At 41.4% G+C, this 22576-nt stretch overlaps 2 protein-coding genes across 2 annotated transcripts in view; one reads left to right on the forward strand and one right to left on the reverse strand.

Moving 5' to 3' along the window:
- Positions 1 to 13748, forward strand: part of FAN1 (FANCD2 and FANCI associated nuclease 1) — a 20987-nt gene extending 7239 nt beyond the window's left edge. The window contains 9 exon segments of the mRNA XM_005419684.2: positions 905 to 1013; positions 1722 to 1841; positions 2242 to 2406; positions 3345 to 3513; positions 5500 to 5603; positions 6231 to 6425; positions 6854 to 6982; positions 7861 to 8003; positions 13626 to 13748. Of these exon segments, the coding sequence (XP_005419741.1) occupies positions 905 to 1013; positions 1722 to 1841; positions 2242 to 2406; positions 3345 to 3513; positions 5500 to 5603; positions 6231 to 6425; positions 6854 to 6982; positions 7861 to 7998 (1129 nt within the window). The 3' untranslated portion in view covers positions 7999 to 8003; positions 13626 to 13748.
- MTMR10 (myotubularin related protein 10) overlaps positions 12169 to 22576 on the reverse strand; it is a 33678-nt gene continuing 23270 nt past the window's right edge. The window contains exons 6-16 of the mRNA XM_014306461.1: positions 22066 to 22156; positions 19522 to 19696; positions 19051 to 19138; positions 18807 to 18895; positions 17684 to 17814; positions 17490 to 17559; positions 17233 to 17303; positions 16198 to 16367; positions 14750 to 14920; positions 13742 to 13924; positions 12169 to 13257 (exon numbers count right to left, since the gene is read on the reverse strand). Coding sequence (XP_014161936.1) covers positions 12658 to 13257; positions 13742 to 13924; positions 14750 to 14920; positions 16198 to 16367; positions 17233 to 17303; positions 17490 to 17559; positions 17684 to 17814; positions 18807 to 18895; positions 19051 to 19138; positions 19522 to 19696; positions 22066 to 22156 — 1839 coding nt within the window. The 3' untranslated portion in view covers positions 12169 to 12657. The remainder of the gene's footprint in view (positions 13258 to 13741; positions 13925 to 14749; positions 14921 to 16197; positions 16368 to 17232; positions 17304 to 17489; positions 17560 to 17683; positions 17815 to 18806; positions 18896 to 19050; positions 19139 to 19521; positions 19697 to 22065; positions 22157 to 22576) is intronic.

The raw sequence follows: 22576 nt of genomic DNA on the forward strand, positions 1-22576 counted from the left end.
TTCTGTTCTGTGTGCCAGTGCAGGAGAACAAGAGCCTTATTTTTCCCTTGTCATAGTTTTTTTTTAAGTGGCTTTCAAACAAATGGCAATAAGCAGAAATTAAATTGGACTGTGAACAAAAGATGTGGCAAATGATATGGGAAAACATGCTGGGTTATTCATGTCTTTAGATTTCCAAGTGAGTGTTGCTCAGGAAATCTTACTGGATATCTGAGACCTGAAATAACATTTATTGGGTTTGAAGTGTTCTTCATCAGTTTTACTTTTAATTATTTTGGTGTCTGCCTTAATGATACACCACAAGAGAAAGCCTTACACTTGGCATTATATTCAATTCCATGGCAACTGATTTAAAATAATATTCATGGAGGGTCATTTACACTGAAGACAGTGTATTGTCTTATCAAAATATTTTTGATAAGACAAAATATTTTGATAAAATATCAAAAATATTTTTTTATTTTAAAAAGACATTCAAAAGACTTTGTCCTGAAATACAGAGGTGCCTACTGAAAAGATGTTGGTCTTCTTTTATGGCAGGAAATTCCTGTTCGAGTGCTTTTCTTTTGTTCAGCTTTGTTCTGAAGTGGAACTGCTGACTTATGAGAATGAGTTGGTAACAATATATGATGTAGTAAGTTGCTGTTCTGTGTCTGTTTTAAAACTGATTAACTGATAATTCTACTGGTGTTGAAATTAAAATATGCTGTGCAGGAGTGCAGCTTGCACCTGCTCCCTAAGCCAAACTATTGCTATACCTTTGGGTTCTTGACTTTGCAGCTGGGATACTCATTTCAGATCAATTTGGATATATAAAGCATTTAGTTTGGTAAATGCTTTAGGTATAAGCATTCTTGGTAAAACTGTCATGATTAGTTTGATCTGAACTGCCCAAATTTTTCAGCTATCACAGAACTTTACCTGATTACCTGCGGCGTTTCACAGTTGGCTGGGTGTACACAAGAATCCTTTCTCAAGGAGTTGAAATTCTGCAGAGACTTCACAAGTATAAGGTAAAGTGGTGAGGTGAATAGAAATATGTGCTTAATTTTTGTAGATCAGTTTACATTTCTGATGTGGCTGGAAAATGGTGGTAATGTTTGCCAGTACTTGCTACAGTTCTAGTAACAAGTTATTTTAAGGGAAAAGTGCTCCCTTTTTGTGCTGCTTTAGAGAGTTTTAAATTGTTTTGATTTCTGCTTATACTTTGAAGATTTGCCATATAAAACTATTGCTGAGATATGCTTGTTTCATTATTTAGAGACACCTGTGTTTCACTAGATTTGGCTATTGCTTTTAAATAAGAAAAATCTTGAAAGAGAACTCTTCTAGAAATCTCTGCCTCTTCCTTAGGGAATTAACATCTCCAAAGGCCTCTGACTTACATGTTAAAGTAAATCAGATTATACAACTTCACCTCTGCAACAAAGCAATAAGTAATACTTTAGATATTTTTCATATACAATAAGGGATAGAAAGGATAAAAATGCTGTATTTTTGCAGTTAACCTTAAAGTTTACATAAAAGTATCTCTATTCTAGAGTTTTTAAGATACACATACGGATCTGAAATGGGTATATTGGGTAGTGGAGTAAGAAGTAGATTTGGATTGTCCAGAGAGAAAGTTTCTGTACTATTCATTAATTAGAAGGGAAAGTGACAAGCTAACTTGAACTTGATTTTGTAGCCCAATTAATAAAGGTGCAATCCCATTGCTACAGGAAGCAGTGCAGCAGCTGCAGAGCCTCCTGGCCCAGGATGTGTATTGTACTGACAGCAGAGGGAGATGGTGGGATCGGCTGGCTCTGAATTTACATCAGCACTTGAAAAACACTAAGAAGGTATCTGGCAAGCTGGAAACACTGCAGGCATTGTCTGAAAACATTTTTTAAAAGTATTTCTTACGGAAAGAACAGTGGAGTAGAGTCTCGTAAAAATACAGATTTTGTTAGGAATCCTAAGGTCAGACAACCAGTTTCAACTAAGAAAATGAATCAATTTTTTTAATCTTAAAGTGATCAGTAGAAATTGAGAGGGATTTTTTTTACTGTCCTAGTATAAATTTCAATTCAGAAGCCTCCTCATGCAAAGTGTTACTTATTGGTTAGAACTTCACCGCTCAGTTAGCCCTGGCCTGCGGGCTCGTTCTTGCACTCACATGTTTGTGCTTGTCTCAGTTTCTCTTGCGCAGAGGGGTGCCGAGGTCTCAGTGAGCTGTTGTTTGTGCCCTTTGTTTGCCAGGCCGTCGGCTGCATCCAGAGGGGGCTGGCAGACGCGGCCGTGCGCACCGGGCACCGCCTGTCCCTGTGCCAGCGCGCCCTGCGCATCCGGGACTCCCCCAGCTGCAGGCAGCTGCAGGGCCTGCTGCAGGACCTGCCCCTCCTCACCGTGCACGATGTCACTCACGTAAGCAGGGGAGCTGCAGCTCCTCCTGAGCTCTTTTACTTCACACAAGGAAAAGTAATCTGGGAGACTTGTTACAAGCTGTGCACCAGCCTCTGACTGACACATGGTGCAGGAAAATGAATATAAATGTGGTTTTTTGTTCTAAAACAAAAGCCTCTTGTAATCAAATACTTCTGCATTGGTCAGCTTCTTAGCTGAAGTTAGTCAGCTGTACACTGATCTAATTTGCATTGCTGTATATTTGCTATGGATGTGATCATCCATAAACTCCACTAATTTATCAGTGATGCCCTCAGAGCCTTTCTGGCTGAAGAGTCTGATCAGATCAGTGCATTGCCTCTGGTGGCTGCAGGCCAAGCATTCTATGTGCCAGAAAAAGTAATAGTAACCTTAGCATGTTGTCAGCATTAGATTAATGGCTAAAAAAGATGCCACTGTTCTTTAGGACCCTTTGGAAGTTATGCACTCTAAATATGTGTTATGCAAATATTCAGTGTGGGGGACTTGCTTAGTATTAGAATGGATTTTTAAAAAATCTATCTTTTCCATACCATTATAAAGATAATTCTGTCTGGGCAAAATCAGAGCAAGCCTCATTTCCTCTCTCAGCCTCCTCACCACATGTCTCCCTGCAGTCCTTCTTTGTCTCTGCCCAGGTCTGTCTCCTCAGTTTTCTGTGGTTTTGCTCCTGGTCCTGCATATAGAAAGGCTACATTCCCATCTGCCCAGAATTTCTGCTAGACGTTTATTGTCCTAAAAATGTGCTGGTTTATAAAAGCTAAAGAAGATGATTTCACAAGAATGATGGGTTACATTTTATTCAGTTAATTTTTGGAAACAAATCTAGTTCTGATTTTAAGAAAACTGAAAAGGGAATTTTGAGCTAAAGCTTATTGAATGTGATGCTGTAAAGTAACCAAATGTTTTAATATGTTTAGGTTACAATCAGTGGAAAGATGTGTCCTCAGACGGGAATGGGAAAATCTGTGTTCCTCATGGAGGATATTGGTGATGGAGAAGGAGGCCAGGACTGCAGTGTATCCACAGTCATGTGCTCAGTTGAGGAGCTGGCATTAACTCATTACAGGAGGAATGGTTTCGATCAGGGTAACAGTGCTGTTGGTTTAGGGATATTTTGCAGTAAAATAACTGGGGAGTAAGTAAAGAAACTATTTACTAATCAGTTTAAGTAATAGACCAGTTTTAGCTGATTTCATTAGACCAGATTTTAGGGTGATTCTGTTTCCTTCCCAAACACCTCTAATACATCACTTCCTTACCAAAGTGCTCTAACATGTATTTTCAACCTGACCTGCTTTAATGATTTGCTGCCTTCATTTACCAAAGGTGATTTTGAAATATATTAGGGAAAACTCCAGTGTTTTCAATTCATCTACACAGAAAATCACATAGTTTGCCTTCCTTACCATTGAACAGCTAAGAGTAGAACAATTTAGGTTAAAATGCTAGCATTATCATTTAAAGGAGTGTCACTAAGGAAATGTAAACCTCCACTGATTCTTGGTACTAGATGTCCATGACAGCAGTATATACCAATAGCACAACACTGCAGGATTTTTTGAGAAGGCTCTATTAGTATTTAATGTATTTTTACAATTTAGGAGCTATGAAAAGCCATCAGCTAGTAAGAATATATAGGTCTGTTTTACAGGAAAAAAAGCAAAATACAAAAAGGTAGGCACGTTATTTTTGAAGATAAAATTTGTGCCTTTCTATAAAATACATATTTTAATATAGTTTAATTTTATTGATAATACTGTTGCAGCAAAAGTGGCCACATCAGAAAAAGGTAAAGAGGAAGGGAACAATATTTAGACCTGGGGAGAATTGTGCTGAAATCCCTATTCAGTTCCTCACTCCCTCCCACTCACCATTGGTCTTCTTGGCTCAGTTTTGAGCACAGTGGCCATGTGTGATTTAGTGATGATCCAGAATGCTCATTCCAGCTCCATGCACACACCCCAACACTCACATGCTCTCTCTCATATGTGTAAGGTATCCTGCATGTATAATGCACATACACCATATTATATGGTGTATAATAACATATATCTTCTGGGATCTGTATGTGTGATGGGTAACATGACATATGCTGCTGTAGATACTATACTGTACTAATAACAAACACACATCACAGAGTGCCTGAGGGAGCTCTGGGAGTCACCCTGTGCAACCTCAGCTCAACAGCCAGCTCTCCCACCTGCTTTAGAGTATCCCCAAGGAGGGTGAGTCCACAGCAGCCTGGGCAGCCTGTGCCAGTGCTTCATCACCTTCACAGGGAAAAAGTGTGGCCTTGTGTTTGCATATATATATACACACATATATATATGCCTTGTGTTTGCATGCATATATACACACATATATATAGTCATACATATATATGTCTCCCTATGTTCATATACATATATATTAATACACACACACACATTTGTATATATACACACACACATCCTGCTCTCAGTGTCCCCTGTTACCAGGACTCTCCTCCATTCAGCAGCAGGCCCACATTAGCCTGAGTTTTCCTTCTGGTGTTGAGGTATTTGGAGAAGCCCTCCTTGGTGTCCTTGATGTGTTGTTTTCACATGAACATATAAATGTGTAGGAGCACATGTATACATGCATGAACACGTGTATTTGCATATATAAATATGTATACATATAAAAGGCATAATATCTAATATTTACAATAAAATAGAACAGCTATGTAGAATAATATTTTATACAAGATCTAATTATATACAATAAATATGTGTCATGTTTTGAATATATTATTATTATCATCCACATAGTATCTTCTTTTAATGTTAAAAATTGTGCACTAAAAAATTGCCAGTGTTAGCCCAGTAGGCTTTGTGGGGGCCAGGGAGGGATGTGCTGCAGCTGAAGGCCCCTGACCTGGGGGCAGCAGGCTTGGGAAATGGGGCAGAATGGGCTGCATTTGCAGCTGACATCAGCTGGCCATGAACCTGAACATGGCATATTTCTGCTTTGGGTCATGATGGTTCAGTACCTTTCCATATGACATTGCTGTAGAAATTAACACTTCCATTTTCATTAAACTCTGCCCTTTAGGTATTCATGGGGAAGGCTCAACTTTTATTACACTGTATGGGATTCTAATGTGGGATATCATTTTCATGGATGACATACCTGACGTGTTCAGAAATTCCTATCAGGTAATTTTGAAAGGCTTTCTTTAGTTAATTTATTTTCCCGTTGCTGTAGACTCAGTAACCATGTTAAAATCTTATTTGGGATTAGATTAACATTTTATTCTACACCAGACAGATCTTGGTGTTTCCTTCATTTTATTATTTGTTATATTTTGTTTATGGGCTCATTCCTAGGCTGTATTTTGTGGGATTATGTGTGGCAGCCGTTTGTGTAAGGCTGTTTTCCTAAGCACTCTGCATTTGCTTTTGAAAATGGCTCTGGGCCCTCCCTGCTCAGCAGCGGCAGAGCTGAATTAAAGCTGAATTGCTGCAGGGGTTTTTTACACCCTCAGCGTGTGCTGGGAGTGCAGAGGATTCTTTGCCTGTTAAAGGAAGTCTCTGTCTAGAGTTCAAAACAACAGAGTAGAGGCCGAGATGGGACCAGTGTTTGTTGCACTGGCACTGGGTGTTAAAACATATGCAATCTTTTCCACATTTAATAAATATTTATATGGTGGTCATGTTCTAGATAAATCAGCTCAATGTTTGATTGACTTTGTAGTTAAGAAAAATATGAAGTAGGACATTGTCATTCTGGGAACAGCTGCTGTGGTGGCAGTTCCTGAGAGCTGGATTTATCTTTTCATCCAGACATCCCCCCTGGATTTATACACTGACAGCTTCTATGAGAACAGGAGGGCTGTCATTGAGGCCAGACTCCAGCAGCTTCACACAGCTTCCTCAGAGACGCTGGCAGAGCTGGTGGCTGACGTCTGGACCACTCAGGAGGGAAAAGCAGCAGCTCTGGTTAACTGGGGACGTTTTACTTCCCCCCAGCAAGTCCAGGTAAGTGGCTGCTGCCCAGCATGGGCACTCCAATTAGGCTTGACATTCAATTACCCATGGCCCTGGTGTGCTCACAGGCTTTATTGAGGCACTGAGCCGTGGCAGATGGAGAGTGGTGGGAGGCAGGAATTGGAATTAGGGACTATTGTGCTGAAGTCCCTGCACAGGTAGTGTTACAATTTTCTCATATGGTCACTTTTCCTGTAACAGTAGTTGAGAACACAGCAGGAAAATTGATGTAAGAAACACAGCAGGAAAATTGATGTAAGAAACATCTACTTATGTTTCTTGTTACGTTTCCTGAGACTAAAGAAAGAGCTGAGGTGGGCCATGCAGTATTCTTGGAACAGTATTCTTGTGAGGGCTGGGAAATGGTTCTGCAGGAAATTAAAACCAACTCAAACCAATCAGCAAACCCTCTCTTGCAGAGCCTGGTCTCTTGCCTTGGAGGAAGGTTCCTGAGCGGTGTTTTCCAGCGGCTTTCCAGGGACCTGCGGCACTGCCGGGGGGGCCTGCCCGACCTGCTCGTGTGGCGCTCCCACAGCCAGCACTTCAAGGTGTGTGGGCAGCACGGAATACCCAGTGCTCAGCTGCCTTCCCTGTGTAAAACCCCAATACCCAGTGCTCAGCTGCCTTCCCTCTGTAAAACCCCAATACCCAGTGCTCAGCTGCCTTCCCTTGTATGAAACCCTGCCCTTGTCAGCCCACACAAATTGAGATTTCCTTCCTGCAGCTCGGCCTCCCTGCCCCCATGGAGTACTGAGTGATTATCTGCCCCTCCAGTGGGCATAGGGAGCAGACACAATCAGCACTGGCTAAGGTTGCTGTAGTAAAGGTCTTTGATTAATTGTAATCTAAAGCACCTGTTACAATCAGCCACACATTGAGTGTTGTTAGCAAGGAGTTCTTCTGGCACCACTTAGACAAAATCTGCATTATTTGAGTCCACAGCAACTGTGTCTGTGTCTGCTACAGAAATTGAGTAAACAGTCGTGGATGGTGCCTTGCACAGTAGTGGAATAGTTACTAGAGGACTATTGGACATCTCATCTGTTGGAGCAGCTTGTGATGCGTTTATGGTACAGAGCTGAATAGCAGAAATTAGTTCTCTAGAGCACCTGAGTAAGTTGCTGCCAGTATCAGCTGGAACAGGTGAGGGTGCAGACAATTGATTTTGCTGTATGAGAGATCTTCATTCACCAGGGCTTTTGTATGTGTTTTGGTGGATATTTACTATATAAAATTTCATTCTCTTACAGTTAAAATTTTGAAATATGGGGTAATAATTCAGCACTCACTGGACCTTCCATTGTGCTAAAATCTCTATTATTTTTCCTTGCAAGCAACAGTTGTTAAAAAATACTTCTTGTGTGGAAGCTACTGACCCTTCAGATCCTCCAGGGACACACTTGTAACCATGTCCCTTTCCTTGCAGCTGGTGGAGGTGAAGGGCCCCAACGACCGCCTGTCTCCCAAGCAGATGCTGTGGCTGAGCGAGCTGCACAAGCTGGGGGCTGCAGTGGAGGTTTGTCACGTGCAGGACGTTGGGGGCAAGAGCAAACGCCTCAGCTGACAGAGGTTAGATCATGTGGGCAACTCGGGTGTTCTTAAAGGAATGGGTAACACACACAAATGGCTGCTGCTTAATAAAAGTAGTTTCTTCTAAAATTCTGGTTTTTTTGAAACATTACCATAGCCCTTTTTAGCACAAAGCATTCCAAAGTGTAATTTGAGAAAACTGTCAGTATGATTTACTGCATGTCACTTTGTGTTCAGAAGAGGAGAGCCCTTCCCTTCTCTCCTCAATTTCTGACTTATTCTGTGAAGTGATCTGGGCTTTGCCCAGCGAGGAGGAAGAGCTGCCTTCACACTGGTACACTCTGAGACCATCTCTACAATACAGAAACTGGGCCATCAGGACCTGCTCATTTGTGGGGTGCCCTTGAGCCCTAAATTCATGATGTTGGGCAAGTCTCCCTGCAAGGTGTGAGTTCAGCCCCTTGCCAGGATTGTCAGGTCCAGTGTGGTTCTCTGCCTGTCCCCACTTACCATGATGCATTTGAATTTTGCACTTGTACATAAACAGACACAGGTGGCAGAGAGTAGGGCATAAAGCATTAATGCTGTTCTAATGTGTATGAAAGGATAATTTATTTAACAGCTCCTTCTGTTTATGTGTATTACCTGTATAAAGGGAAATACTTCTGGTAGTAGACACGAGTTGGTCAGTGCCAAGATGACCACATTCAGTATATTCAGTTCTGCCCCACATAAATTGATGTGTTTGCTCATTCAGAAGTATGTCAGTCAATTGGAACTAAAAATATGAATTCCCTTTTAAGACACCAAAATCCCGTGGGTTTCTCCTAATTTTAACACACAGCCAACATCTTTTCTTTGGAGTCTTCATGCTCATAGTGAGTAAGTTCCCTTCTATGAGAAATTCTGATCACCATGCAAACTGCAGAGACTATAACAGAACATAGCAAGAAATAAGATAATTTGCACATAATTTTTATTAATCATCTTTCTATAGCACAGTGTCCATACTTTCTTGGAAAAAACCACACGCACACTTTTTTTTTTATTAGGGGAGGGGAAAGAAAACCACCTGAAGTTCACTGTGGAAGGGTATGGACTTTTATTGACTCTAATTTACTTCACATTCACAACTCAGCATCAGGATTTTATAATCTTCCTGCCACTGCTACTCAGTAAATCATTATCAGGCACAAAGGTTTTAGTTTCAGTTGAAATGGTGAACTCTAAACCATCACAGCAACAGCATTAGAAACCTACTGCCTAGAGCAATTTGAGGTACAAATTTCTGTCTCTTGGTTAGAGGCAAATTTAAGATTTCGTTCTTTGCTTAAATACATGTTAGAATTTTTTTGGTTTTAATATACTTCCATCTGAGAATAAGCCAAAAGGTTTGCCCAGCTTGCTACATTTTCATTGAAACACAAGGCAGTTAATTGATCAGAGTGGTATTGCAGGCAGGTGCCCATGAAGCACACGTGCAGCCTGGGCAGACACACACAAAGTTCTCAGTGCACTCCTGGGGGCACAGGGCAGTGCCTGGAGGCTGAGGGGGCACCACAGCCCCAGCCCTGCCCTGAGCCCAGCTGCTGCACTGGGGCCCAGCAGCTGCAGAGCTCCCCCTGTGTGGTACAAAGTCATGACTCAGCCAGGAACAGCTGCAGCAATGCACATTTTCTACAAACACAAAAGGATGAGCTGCTTGGTAGCTTTTCTACTCTTGCAACACAAAGATGGCATTTAACAGTACGTTGCTTTAAATGGTGAACAGAAATTAAAATTTGAAAATATGTGTACATATATATACACAGACATATATATACACACTTGCATGTCAGTATTCTGTACACAGAAGTAAGATACATAGTCACACCCCAAAATTGCTTTTGAAAGTTATTAAAGATATCCAGAACAGTCCCTATTGACTTGATAAGGCAACTGTGCAGAGTGGAGAATATTTAAAAATCAACACTTGGTACACCTTGTCCTTCAAAAGTGAATCAGAAAGTATCGAGCTGCTGAACTCAGAGGAAGCAGCAGCATGCACAGGCACAGCAGCTGCTCAGGCTCCTTAGCAAGGAAGCAGAACCTGGTCTTCAAGTCTAGGGAAAGGTGGAGCCCTTCCCTTCCTCTCTGCAGGAGGTGCCCCCTCTCAACCTCTGCTTACCTAATTCCCTTTTTGGAATGGTACAAAATTTCTTTTTAAGTCTGTTTGGCAAATAGGTATTTCGACAGGTTTTGTTTATTTATAAAGGCATATTATTTTTAACCCTCTCCCATGCTATATATATAAAATACAAAGTCCCTCTGCAGCATCTGTACACATCTTAGAACTGAAATGTAAAAATGTCTGAAATCTCCTTATAAAAGACAATTCTGTTTAAATATAGTACCCATTTCCCCCCAAAGGGTACTAGCCTAAACATTTTTTAATTCCACCAGCTGCTTTTGTGGAGTAATTTATTTACACTTTTTTGGTACCTTTAATCCAAAGAAGTTATACCTTTAAGGAAAGAAAAAAAAAAATATAGTTTTAACTGTCATTTTAAAAGAAAAACAGAGTTGGTACCAAAAGACACTAAGCACACAGGTTGAGGTCTTTATGTCAAGTATCAGGCCAGGGAAAGCAGTAAGCTAATGGGAAAAGAGGAATGGCAAAAGCAAACTAAAACAAATGTTTGAATAATGAACAAGTGAGATGACTACTGCAGCAAGCTTGGAAATAAACACAACTGGTTTGTGGACCATTTAACATGCTCAGCTCATCTTGCAGCATAATTAGGCAATTGAGGTGAATACACGTTTTCTCCTCACAAACAGTTGCCCAGATGCCCTGGCATTGTGTCACAACAGCCTGTGCCTGCCCACGTTGTGCACAGCACACACACAACAGATTCTTTGCATAGGAACAGGTTTGGAAGTTCGGTAAGGTAAAAAAGGAACCCCCCCTCCCCTGACATTATTCACCTCTGCATTGGCCCTGCCCTGCTTCCCTCCAGCCCCAGCAGTGCAAGCAAAGCACAGCCTTGGAGGTCAGAGACCAGCCTGGGAGCCAAACCCCACTTGGTGATTTAGGCTGTGCTGAAGATCAGTTTGGGTTTACAAAGATCTCCAAATCCTATCCCCTCCCCTTTTTTTAAACTTGAATACACTGCATATTCCTATCCTGCAGCTTTCTATTGTATAAGGCCTTTGGTGCCCTAAACTGGTGAGGCAATACCTGGGTAGAGGCTCAGTGTCAGTTCAACAGCGTTGGTGTTTATACAGAAATAATTTAATACAAAATACAGCCTCGCTGTCCAGAGAAGGCAGCTAACAGGAGCCTTAACCTATGAGAATGATACATCACTACTTCTCCAACCTCCTGGAATTCTTCACACTCCTTCCTTTCTCCCTGTGAGTCCTTCTGTGGCACAGCATCCAGGGAGAGGCATAATTTAAAAAGGTTTCAGAACAACAAGGAGGCTGCTGCATTAAGCAGAAGGAAGGAGGCTGTTGGATGTAATTCCCTCAGGCAGTGCTTGTTCATTGCACTGTCCCTATGGGATAGTCAGTCTGCAAAAAGAAGGCACCACTCACTGCTCTCCTTGCAGCACCTGCACCCCTTGTGGAAGTGGCAATGAGGAGCCAGTGCTCCTTTCTGGAATCCAGCAGGGCTCAGGTACGAGTTCTGCTGAAAGCTACTTCATCCTGCAAAAAAATGAGGAGAGGAATGGCAGGAACGAGGATCTGTGCAGGGATATAATGCTGAGTAGTTGAGGTGCTCTTATAAAAAGGTGAGGGTCTTGTGGGATGTAAAAACAAGTTTAACCTTAAAGAGAGGACACCTGCTGCTTCTTCTGGATGCATGTTGTTTCCAGAAATGGAGAGGGGGAAACAGGGGATGGAACAAGAACTTGCCACACAATCTCTTTTGAAAAGGTGGCAGAGGGGAGTGTCAGCTGCATTAGAGTAATCCTGCTACTGTTTCCTCCCAATTAAAGGCACTTCTACAGCTACTGCAATACCATATCTACAGTAAATGTTTTAAGGTTAACAGTGCATTGTCCTGATGTGGATTTCTATAGTCTAAAGTCAAGCTCATGACAAAGAGCACAAATCTGACTAATTGTTAATGAACACATTTTGGGAAGAGAAAGAAAATGGAATAAGCCCTTCCATGGATACACTGCATTAGCACAATGTAGGGTGATCAGTCATGGAACATTAGCATGTTTGTATCTATGCAAGTAAGTATTACTCCTGAAGAGGCAGTCTGATAAAATAGTACATTCCCAGATTTCAGCTGTGAGTTCATCTCCACTGCAGTACTTTGGCTTTCCAAGCTGTTTTATCAAAGGGTCACTTCAGTCACTATCTGGGAAAACAAAGGTTATTTCAAGCAGAACCCTCACTAATGACCACACCAAGCCTTTCAATTAGCTAATGAAATGCTCTATCACTTGTAATGAGCCAAACCCCCAGGAACAGGAGGAATTGGGGAGCAGAAGCCCCAGCAGATGAGAACTACTGAAGACAACATTGTGCGATTTGAAGCATGACTTGCCTTGCTTTTAAATATTTGTGCAAATCTTACGTAATGTTTGTATATAAAAATTATTACAGCTTTCAATGCCGCATTTAGCAGTGTTAAGTTAGAAAAGACAAAATGATATGCTGTATTCTCCCCAAACCTTTAAACCTCCACATCACCTCAGTCTTCATTTGCAAGCGTCTCGGTGGATAGCCAGATTTTGGCACCACTTAAAAATTTGCTTAAAGGTGTTCCCAAAATGCTCCGTTTGCATAGGTTCCCTACAGGAGAAAATGGGAATGAGGAGGAGAGAAAGTCTGGGGTGCCTGAGGTGTCATTTAAACCATTTGCTCTGAAGTACATCCTGCTTTGATCCAGTTCTGAGCAGTGGCCTTGCAAGGAGGAGTTGCTCTTGTACTGCCGCAGGCTGCGGTTTAACATGTCCACCTCGTCTGCCAGCAGAGAAACTCTGTGGAAGGCGGTGATGGAGCCCCCGTGGCTGATCTGGGCCTCAGGAACCCAGCGGAAGTAGCAGAGTTTCCACAGTTTTATTTGTGTTCCAGAGAGATGGGGCAGAATGACGCCGTGCAAATCGACGGGCTTTGCAAACCAGTCTCTGAAGTACTGCTCCATGCTGTGGCTCTGCCCCTCTGCTGAGTGGAAAAACTCCGGCTTCAATTTTAGAATCAGAGAGTTTCTTCTTGGAAGGAACTCCTGCTCACCGATGATTCCGTTCTTTATTGCTGGGGGGACACCTCGCAATGTGGAGCTGTAGTTTTTCTGCAGAAAATAAATACTGGTAATTTTCCAGTTCTACATTCATTGGAATAGTAAATTTCCCTGAACTGCCAGGGTGCATCATGCAGACAAATGCTGTGACCTTTAAATAGTTCTGAGCTTCTGAGTCACTGCTGCAGGGCTCACAGGGCAAACTGTGGCCTTTAAAAAGAAATACATATGGTTTTTTGCAGCAACAAATGATAGACTTATAATCAGTATTTACTGAAAATACTGAAAACCCCAGGGGAAAAAGTAGCCTGTCATCACTTTTCCAAAGGTGAAATAACGCAAATGTTGGCAGTGACTCAGCCACATCAGAAAATATCCTAAAACACAAGGCTCAACAATTTACATTTCTACTTCTACAGGAAATAATTTCTTTAGGCTGGGAAGCCAAGAGAAAGAAGGCTGCTACTGCTAATCCAAGGGCACCTGCAGCACGACCCCCGAGTGTGAGCACAGCCCCTGCGAGCCCCCCCGGTACCTTGGAGCGCTTGAAGGTGCGGAGGGCCCCGTTGTGCACGCTGGGCGCGCTCTTGCCGATGTACAGCGGGTTGTGGAACAGCAGCCGGTCCCGGCTCGTGAACTGCAGAGACCAGTCCCAAACACACGGAAACCTGAGGCCTTTCTCATCACCCAGCTGAATGTTTTTGCTTATAGCAAATTCCTGCAAGACGTTACCATTCAGACAGATTAAAATCAAAGAAAATGGGCTTCTCATGAATCTTAAAACCAGTGGGTAACTACTGGGCAAAGAGGAGCAGGGTAGCACAACAGAGCAGCAAGACAGCTGAAGAAAACAGTTGCTCTGCATTTGTGCAGTTACTTTTCAATTCTATTTAATTGTTTGTTGGCAAACTCGCATTTTGAGAATTCACCCATAGTCCCTCAATGCTTTACTTCTTTGTAAAGTTTCTACCTGTAACTTTAAAGGCAAAATATTTCATGAAATAAGTAAGTTTCACTTTTATCAGCCATCAAATATTTTCTACACGCAGTTGTGATAAGCTCGTTTTCAAAAACAAATTTAAGTGTTCAGTTTTCTAAATGCCTCCATTGTGCAATACTATTGGAACTTTATGCAGCATCTCGAACTTTTTCAACTATTTAAACAATTATGTCAAAGAGATTTCAAAGTTTGCCTGAAGCATGAAATTCTATTTATTGCCTGTCATTCTGCTTTCTGAGTTCCAGATACAGATTTGCTTCCTAGAGGAGTACAAATAACAATGCAGAGTAGCAACGTTTTCCTAGGAAAAAAACCACAAATAAATTCAATAGACTTTCTTCTTGAATAGTTAAGTCACTGTCTCTGCACAGATCACCTGAAAGTCATTATGACTGAATTTACTTGGGGACCTGAGAGTTTAGCCCCAAACAGAGTGTGACAATTGGAAGGACACACAGGAAGCATTGAACTGGGATGCTGTTATTCCCAGGGGGCAGGCTGCAGTGTCCTGCTGGACAAGCAGGTGCAGCCCCTCCTACTCACAGTGCTCTCCTTGACTCGCTGGTGGGGGCAGTTGAAGAGGAAGGTGCCGAACAAGGAGATGCGGGCGCTGTCGTACAGGATGGTCAGGTACACCTCCGAGAACTCAAAGGCTGCTGGGTACTGTTCCAGCAGCTGCCAAACGCAGTCAAGGAACATCAAGAACAAAGGAGACTGGGAAAAGAAACAAGGAATGATCAGATTTAACATAAGCTTTTCCCAAATCATACCCATTTCTTTGCAGTTGTGGTATTTGGCTGTACCATTGATACATTACTCAATTATAGGGTAAACTATTTGGGGGTTTGCATTTTTCATGATCCTATGCAATTATTACACTGTATTCCTGTTTAGCTTCATTTTTTTTAGCACTACCTTTGCACAGCTTTCCCTTCTGTGTAAAAACTTTCCTGGGCTCCCCTCATACACAAGGATTTGTGCAGCTGCAAAAATCCTTTCTGCCATCTATATGTCCCTCATAATTTCCAAATTAGTGCTTGTATGAGCCTTCCCTGCCCCTTGGCCTTGGCTTTAGAATGTATTTTCTTCCTTGTTTGAAATGACTGTAGAGCTTACGATTCAGCCGTGCTAATTTCTCACCACATTTTCTATGTCTTTTCCATAGCAGCCCATGAATTGCAAAAGTATAAACCATCATTTATGTAAAGCTTTAGAAATATTTTCCCTTTCCCATTTTCACTTTTCAGTATAACCTTTCCTAGGGCCAAAATAGCTGCTTTTCATTATTTCCCTCTTGGCATGTCATTTCTTTATCCCTTCATGCATTTTCTCTGCTTGGTGCTCAGTGCCCTCGGTTTATCTGTGGGTTCCATGCTCTGGGGATGGTTCCTGTTCTGTGACTCTGGGCACTGTCACTGCAAAAGGTTCCTAACCTGGGTCCTCCTTGCTTCCACTTGCAGTTAACAGCCCCTCCTTTACCATGAAGAGGCCAAACAAGAGCTGGCAGTGCTGGGAGCTGAGCCCTGTACTCCCCTCCTTCCACCTCCTGGCAGCCATGTCAGCTCATGCAGCTGTGGGGCTTTTCCAGCAGCTGCCTGCTCTGAAAGCACTGCTGAGTGATAACAGCACAGGGATGGAAACAGGGATTGGTAAAACACACAGCAAAACCACCTCCTCCAACCCCACTCCTCACCTCCCTTGGTTTGAATTTGAAACGTGACTGTGCTAGTGTTTGTAGCAGTGAGATGCTTTCATGTGTAACCCTGAAGCAACATGAAAACCCATTGGATTGCACCTGGTATTTCACTGATTCTCACAGGGCTACAGAGGGTAAAGAAAATGTATCTTTACCCTGGAAAAATACTTACTTCCTCTGATACTATATAATGAGACTTAAAACATATCTTTACTTTTAGATTTCTGTACAAATACATGTTCAGGATGATATCAAGCAGATACTGTGATCACATGCAAATACAATTAATTTTTACCTCTTTGTCAGATCTCTTTAAGTGGTTACACCTATCTAAAAATTGATATCCTGCCATGACCCATTCCTTCTGTATTAGGCTTTGAAATCCAACAATGGTTCGAAAATAGGGATCCAGCATGACTTGAATGAGAGAAGCAGCAAGACAGCTCAGGTCCCGTCCCTCTTCCTCTGTGAGTAACGTACAGAAAGTACAGAATACATAAGGAAAATGAACATGTACAGAATTAGATTTCAAAGAGCAAAAAGGTGCAACTAGGTCTCATGTTTTTATTAGAATTTCCTTTAAAATATACTTTTATTTGTTTTAATTGTTCTCATAATTTAAAAAAAAAACAAACTACAAGAAAATCACACTTTTTTTTTTAAACTGAGACTCATACTATACAAAGGGTTCCTGCAGTACCCAGCACAGCAGTGCACTCATCAAGAACAAAATACCCACCCAACTGCCAAGTACTTAAATCAAGGTGTGCTGAGGAGGAGAGTGCTCATGCTGCTAAAATTTTCAACATTTTTTCACCTTGAAGCAATTTTTGGAAGGCCATTACATGGGGAGAGTGGGATATACCAGCTGAACAGGTCTTGTAAAAACTACAGATATTACAGAATTACAGATATGAGCAAGTTTTTCAGTGTCCTTTCCTCTGAAATATCTGTTTGCACAGACACAAGGAGTGGGCACTGAGTGAAATACTTTTGTCTGTAGAACCTCTGAATTAAATTGACATTGCTACTACAGGGACTATTAGCCCAATTAACACAGTACAAAGGTTCACACTAAGGTTTTGATTCTATCATCATTATCAGAACAAAACCCACAAAGACTCAAAGCAAAATATTCCTTTGATGCTAAGGACTATACTACAGTTCAGATACATAACAAAACTATTTTCCCTTCTAGTTCCCCAAATGCCTGAGATCTTCAGAATCCATGGGGTTTATGTATAAAGATTACAGTTGATTTTATCTACATCTGTTTATCTACATTATCACAGTAATGCAAATAATTACAGCATGCTCTGTGTTGTATTACCTTGTAGAACTACAGAAACGTGCTTACACTCCATCATATAGACAAGCTCAGCAGAATGCTTAAGAAAGGCTCTGGACAGGAAAAGAAAGTGATTTAACAGTTAACAGAAATTCACACTCCACAAGAAAAAGATTTGGGTTATCTGTATTTACCTAACTTATATTAAAACAAAGAATCCTTCAAATGATGCACTGCTCATTAACAATGCTGAGAGCTCTGCACATTCCACTGAACATCATTATTTTAATGGTACCAACCTGATGTACTCTAACCAGCGAGTGTTTTCCAGTGAGGACAGCCACTTCTCTTCAGTGTCATCAAAAGGGTCTGCAACAGGGACAGTAATTACATTGCAGAACAACTTCCAGTAACAGTCCCTGTCAGCCAGGCTGACTGGAATTCACTGCATGTCAGGAAAACAACCCCATAAAAGAAGGAAAGCCCAGCATACCATTGACACAGAGCTGTTTGAGTTTGTTGTGTGCAGCCTGGATTTCCTGGATGTTGGGAAGACACTTGTCCAGGTCAGATTTGTAAACGTCACTTCTCAGGGGATGGCTTCGAGTTATGGCATTACAAATCCTGCAGGAGAAGAATCAGCAGGTTTATTGTTGGAGAGAAAAGAAACAGTCTTTCAATAAACGTGCCACTGCCTAATTGCAAACAATTAAACCCACAGAAAACATGCACCTCATTCTAAAAAATAGTTTACTGGTTCATATTCAGGAGATACATTGCTCCTGTCATAAAGCTACTGACTCAAACATTTTTGCTGTCTGCTCATTACTGAACATAAAAAATGGAAATGTTTTAATGGATCATTAAAATATCACATTTCAGAAATGAAATCTGATGCTGACTGACAGTTAAATAACTCTATTCAGTTTTTAGTTTTCCATCATGTTTAGTAAGACTTACCTATGTTAAATGAAGAGAACATATTTAAAGTTTATGAAGTCAGGATATCTGACAGGGTTTTAATTAAAACTCAGAGCTCCAGCCTAACACACAATGCAGTTGTTTGCACTACCACAAAAAGTCATACTACCAATTAAACCAAAGAACAAAACCCACTACACTTGTAAACGACCTACACAAGGCACTAAATGCCTTCAGTCTTTCATTAAGGACAGCATATGACAAATATTTCACAGAAATATTATCATATTTGTGCATTATGATACTAAGTCTATTGAATTGTATTTCACAATGCCACAAATGAAGGGTTTTTTTTTACTGTCTTGCTGAAAGAGGTAAGAAAATCTCCACCAATGTAAGCTGTATTATAGTAAATCTGATCATTTTATCAATAAATTCTGTCATCTGAGTGATTAGCCCCCTAAAAAATAAGCATACCTTAAAACCTGTAAAGTTACTCAGTATTTGAAACTGGAATGGCCTTGAATAAAAATTGTGCCAGAACCAGATCCAGAGACCAGTCTCTCCAAAGTTCCCACACTACAACACTGCAGTGTCACACGGGGTCACCTCCACTGCCACCCAGTGCCATGTCACAGCCACCACTGGTGTTATCCCAACCCTCTGACTGAAGAGTGACACAATGAATCATTTACCTCTGATCAATTCTTCTCTGCTGCAACACATCTTTAATGTTGGCCATTCTCACAAGGGCACTCCCGTTGGGGTGATTCCAGGACCATAACTAATGTGGGGAAAAACACAAAAACAACAAAATCGTGCAGGTTAGAGCTATTCTGTACAATTTTTTCCTTAATGCAATGTTAACTGGCATGCAGAGCCCAAAGTTGAATACTATGCAATGACCAGGAGCAGCACCAGAACAAAGAGGACACTTACAGGCATTCTCCTCCCAATGAAGGAGTAGGAGTACAGCTTCAGGTCTTGATCTGCTAAGGAAGACGGAACCACAAAATATTCTGGAAGGCTTGTGGAAAAAAACATGATAAAAAAAGGTTACTTTTCCCTGTGTTTTTTACCATCTTCCCTCTTGCTGCAGTGCTGTGTCACCAGCTCAGTGAGACTGTCCCAGAGCAGCCCCTGGGCGTGGCTGCCACTGTCCCACATGGAAGTACAGAAGCACCAAAGCCATGGATGCCAAAACATGACATTTCCTTTAGGGACAAGACATTTCCTTTAGGGACATGACATTTCCTTCAGGGACAAGACTTGCAGCATCTTTTTCCTGGGGAGCTACAGAGAGCAGCACAATTAAGAGGTGCAGTGCACAGTTGGCTGCAACAGAGGCTGTGGGGCACACGGGACAAGACAGCCCAGTTCCCTCCTGCTGGTGTCCCAGGAGACACTTACCAAGTGGAGATCATATAACCTTCATTGACTGAGCACACTCTCCACTCAGATGCACCTGTCCTTTTGATTTCTCTATCCCAGTCCGAGTAAGTTTCAAACAAAGGAGTCTGCTGACCGCTGGCACTGCTGATGCCACCGCCACCACCTCCTGGGTCTATGCCATTCACCTTCTTTGCTAGGAAAAGGAAAGTCATCAATGCCCATTAAAAACAATGAATAAAAATCAAACTCTTCACCTTCCTAATTAGAAAAATAAGCCATTGGCAACAGGACTGGTATTATCTATATTACCAACTGTTGTATTACAAGAAAGCAGTGATTTAATGGCAGCTTGATGATAAATGAAGATGTCAATGTATTTTTTCCTCCAATTTCATTAGAAAAGCAAAATAAAATTAGCCTGCTGTGCTGCTTGATAAAAGCCAAGGCGTACCAATACTCAGGAAATGTTATCTCCAGTCACAGGCTTTCCTTCTTCAATATGCCATAGTCTGCAACATTTTAAAACATGAACCCTTTATAGGCTATAGCTATTAATGAATAGCTACTATGTCAATAAAGCAAAATAAAACTTATATAATTTCAGCAACTTTAAATGACTGCTGTATTAACAGCAAATAAAAGAAATGGAAGGCCATGTTAAAATACTGGGGTTTCTATATAGATTTATGTCTACACAAAAAGATTGTCTATCATTTTGTGTTTAGGGACCAGGAGCTTAGACAGGCTGTTACTATACAGAAGGATCTCCTTTGCTGGTCATTCTTTAGATGCCAAGGGGACAGTCAGCTGTGTCAAAAAGAAATTACATTTTGTTTCTTGACACTTGAAGCACACTTTTAGATGGAAGTGGAATAAACTGAAATTCAGCCCTATTACCTTCCCCATGAAAGCTCTCAGCCACAGCAAGAGCCTGCCCAAAGGAAGCAGAACAGTGTCACAGCTCTGCTGACATCCCATAGCCTGTGTGGTTTCTGCTTTCTGTATCTATCAACTTCATTCTTGCACTGGCACTTTGACTACTTAGGATTTTCAGAAGAAAACAGGACTAAAATCAGACTGAAGTAGTTCTTCAAAGATGGTAAACAGAGAAATACAATAATTACAAAAAAAAATTAAATTTTCTGTTTAATGGCAGGATATATAACTATAAAATATAGCCTGGGAAGAAAACAACGTACACATACACCAGAACAATGCAGGCTTTTTAGGTTCCCCAGGAAGCACAAAGACAGCATTTCACCTTTTACTTTACTGGGAGTAGCAGGCATAGAGAGACATTAAACAGCACTGGAATTGCAAGAGCAAAGCCAGATATCTATGGGACAAACACCAGGGTTCACAACAACAAGAACACCCCAACACAACCCAAAAGAATTTCATATTCTCTTGGGAACTGCAGCATGGCAGAACAACTCTCCTTTGCCATTCTGGTCTGCTGCTCCAGAGAAACATTTTTACCCACCTTATGTAATTCTTCCACTAGGTATTTTTCCATATAGCAAATGGTATTTTAAAGAGAGAGTAAAGGCAACTTTGTGACAGCCTAACATTTTATTGCAATTTTATCTGCAAATTGGCTTCCTCCCTAGTACTTTGTAACAGGAAAATACATGGACCTTAATAATTGCCCAAGCTTTATGAGGTAAGAAATTCCATGTGTAATTGTGTGTGCAACATAATAATCACATGCACTCTTATTCTTGTGCATGCACGGGGCAGTCATAAAGGCAAAACCATGGATGAAAACCATGCATTGTTTTGCAAATTTGAAGGCCTGATCTCGTAATTCCACAAGGTTCATGTTTTGTAACAGGCAGATGAGTGGTTTCTAGTGGCAGCTGCTGAGTTCAGATCTCAGTAGCACAGCTCTGCAGCAGCAGCACGCTCTGTGGGAGCCTTGTCACCCTACAATGCTGGCTCTCAGCTGTGTCTGGGCTGGGGAACACTCGGCAGTGACCGCACAGCATTACGCTCGAAATCAAGTTCCAAAGGCATCTTTGCAGGCTTACCTAACTGACAAGGTTCACTTGGAGATTGGCCTTGAGCAGAGAGGGTGTGCTCCAGCTCAGCAGGGGTGGTGGAGGTTTTGAGTGGTAAGAACTGCCTAGTAAGCCTCTAGGAAAGAAGGTATGGAGTCCCAAGTTGCACAAATCCTCCTGCAATACCACCAGAAGAGAAACTTATTCCCAAAAGAAGGGCAGGTGAGCAAGCCTGCCTGATGGGACATTCACTGGGTACCAGAGTACCAACAGAGACATACATCAGGAGGATGGAAGCGTGAACTGAGAAATAGGAGTATTCATGCTGCCACAGTTTGGCTTTGTTTCAGACAGGAAAGACATTTCTTTGGATTTTGGTCATTAATGTCTATCCCAATGAATGACTTATAACCATAAGAGGCTGGGTGCAGAACAAGCTGATTTTGTTACCCTTGGAGAAAGCCTCAAATGCTTTTTGCTACTGCTTCTGGACAGAAGTCTTACTAAAAATACATATTACAAAACAGGGAAAAAAGCACAATCCAAGTACTTTCATCCTTACCTGGATTATGATATATTTCCCCAACATACTCAAATGCAAAGAGAAGCTGAAGATCTGTTGGCTGAGAATAATGAGCTATTGCAAGGCACACCTAGGAAAGAGACATTTATTATTGTTGTTATATATTTACATAGACAAAAAAATTATTGCCCTTAATAGTAGCAGTGTCAAATATACAGAGCTGTGAAAAAAATAAAAATCAGTCTTTTTATATTTTCTTTAATGAAAGGAGTACTTATCTATCCAGCAGAAGAACCTAAGAGCATGCAGCGTTAGTTCAAAAAGTCCAACCTAGCACTGCTCTGACAGCAGCCAGCAATCAGTGCTTAGGGAAGAGGGGAAAAACACAGAAACAACATAATGGAATTTTACCAGGACAATTTTGAACAATTAGCAGTTCAGGTATGTCCTGAATTAGTATCAGTATTTAACAGCATTTGACAGATACTTGGGCTACAAAGCTGTTAGTTGGGCCAGGAGGTTTTTCATGTGCCCTTCCTTTTAAAAAACT

The sequence above is a fragment of the Geospiza fortis genome, unplaced genomic scaffold, assembly GCF_000277835.1.
Source record: "Geospiza fortis unplaced genomic scaffold, GeoFor_1.0 scaffold171, whole genome shotgun sequence".
Taxonomy (NCBI): Eukaryota; Metazoa; Chordata; class Aves; order Passeriformes; family Thraupidae; genus Geospiza; species Geospiza fortis.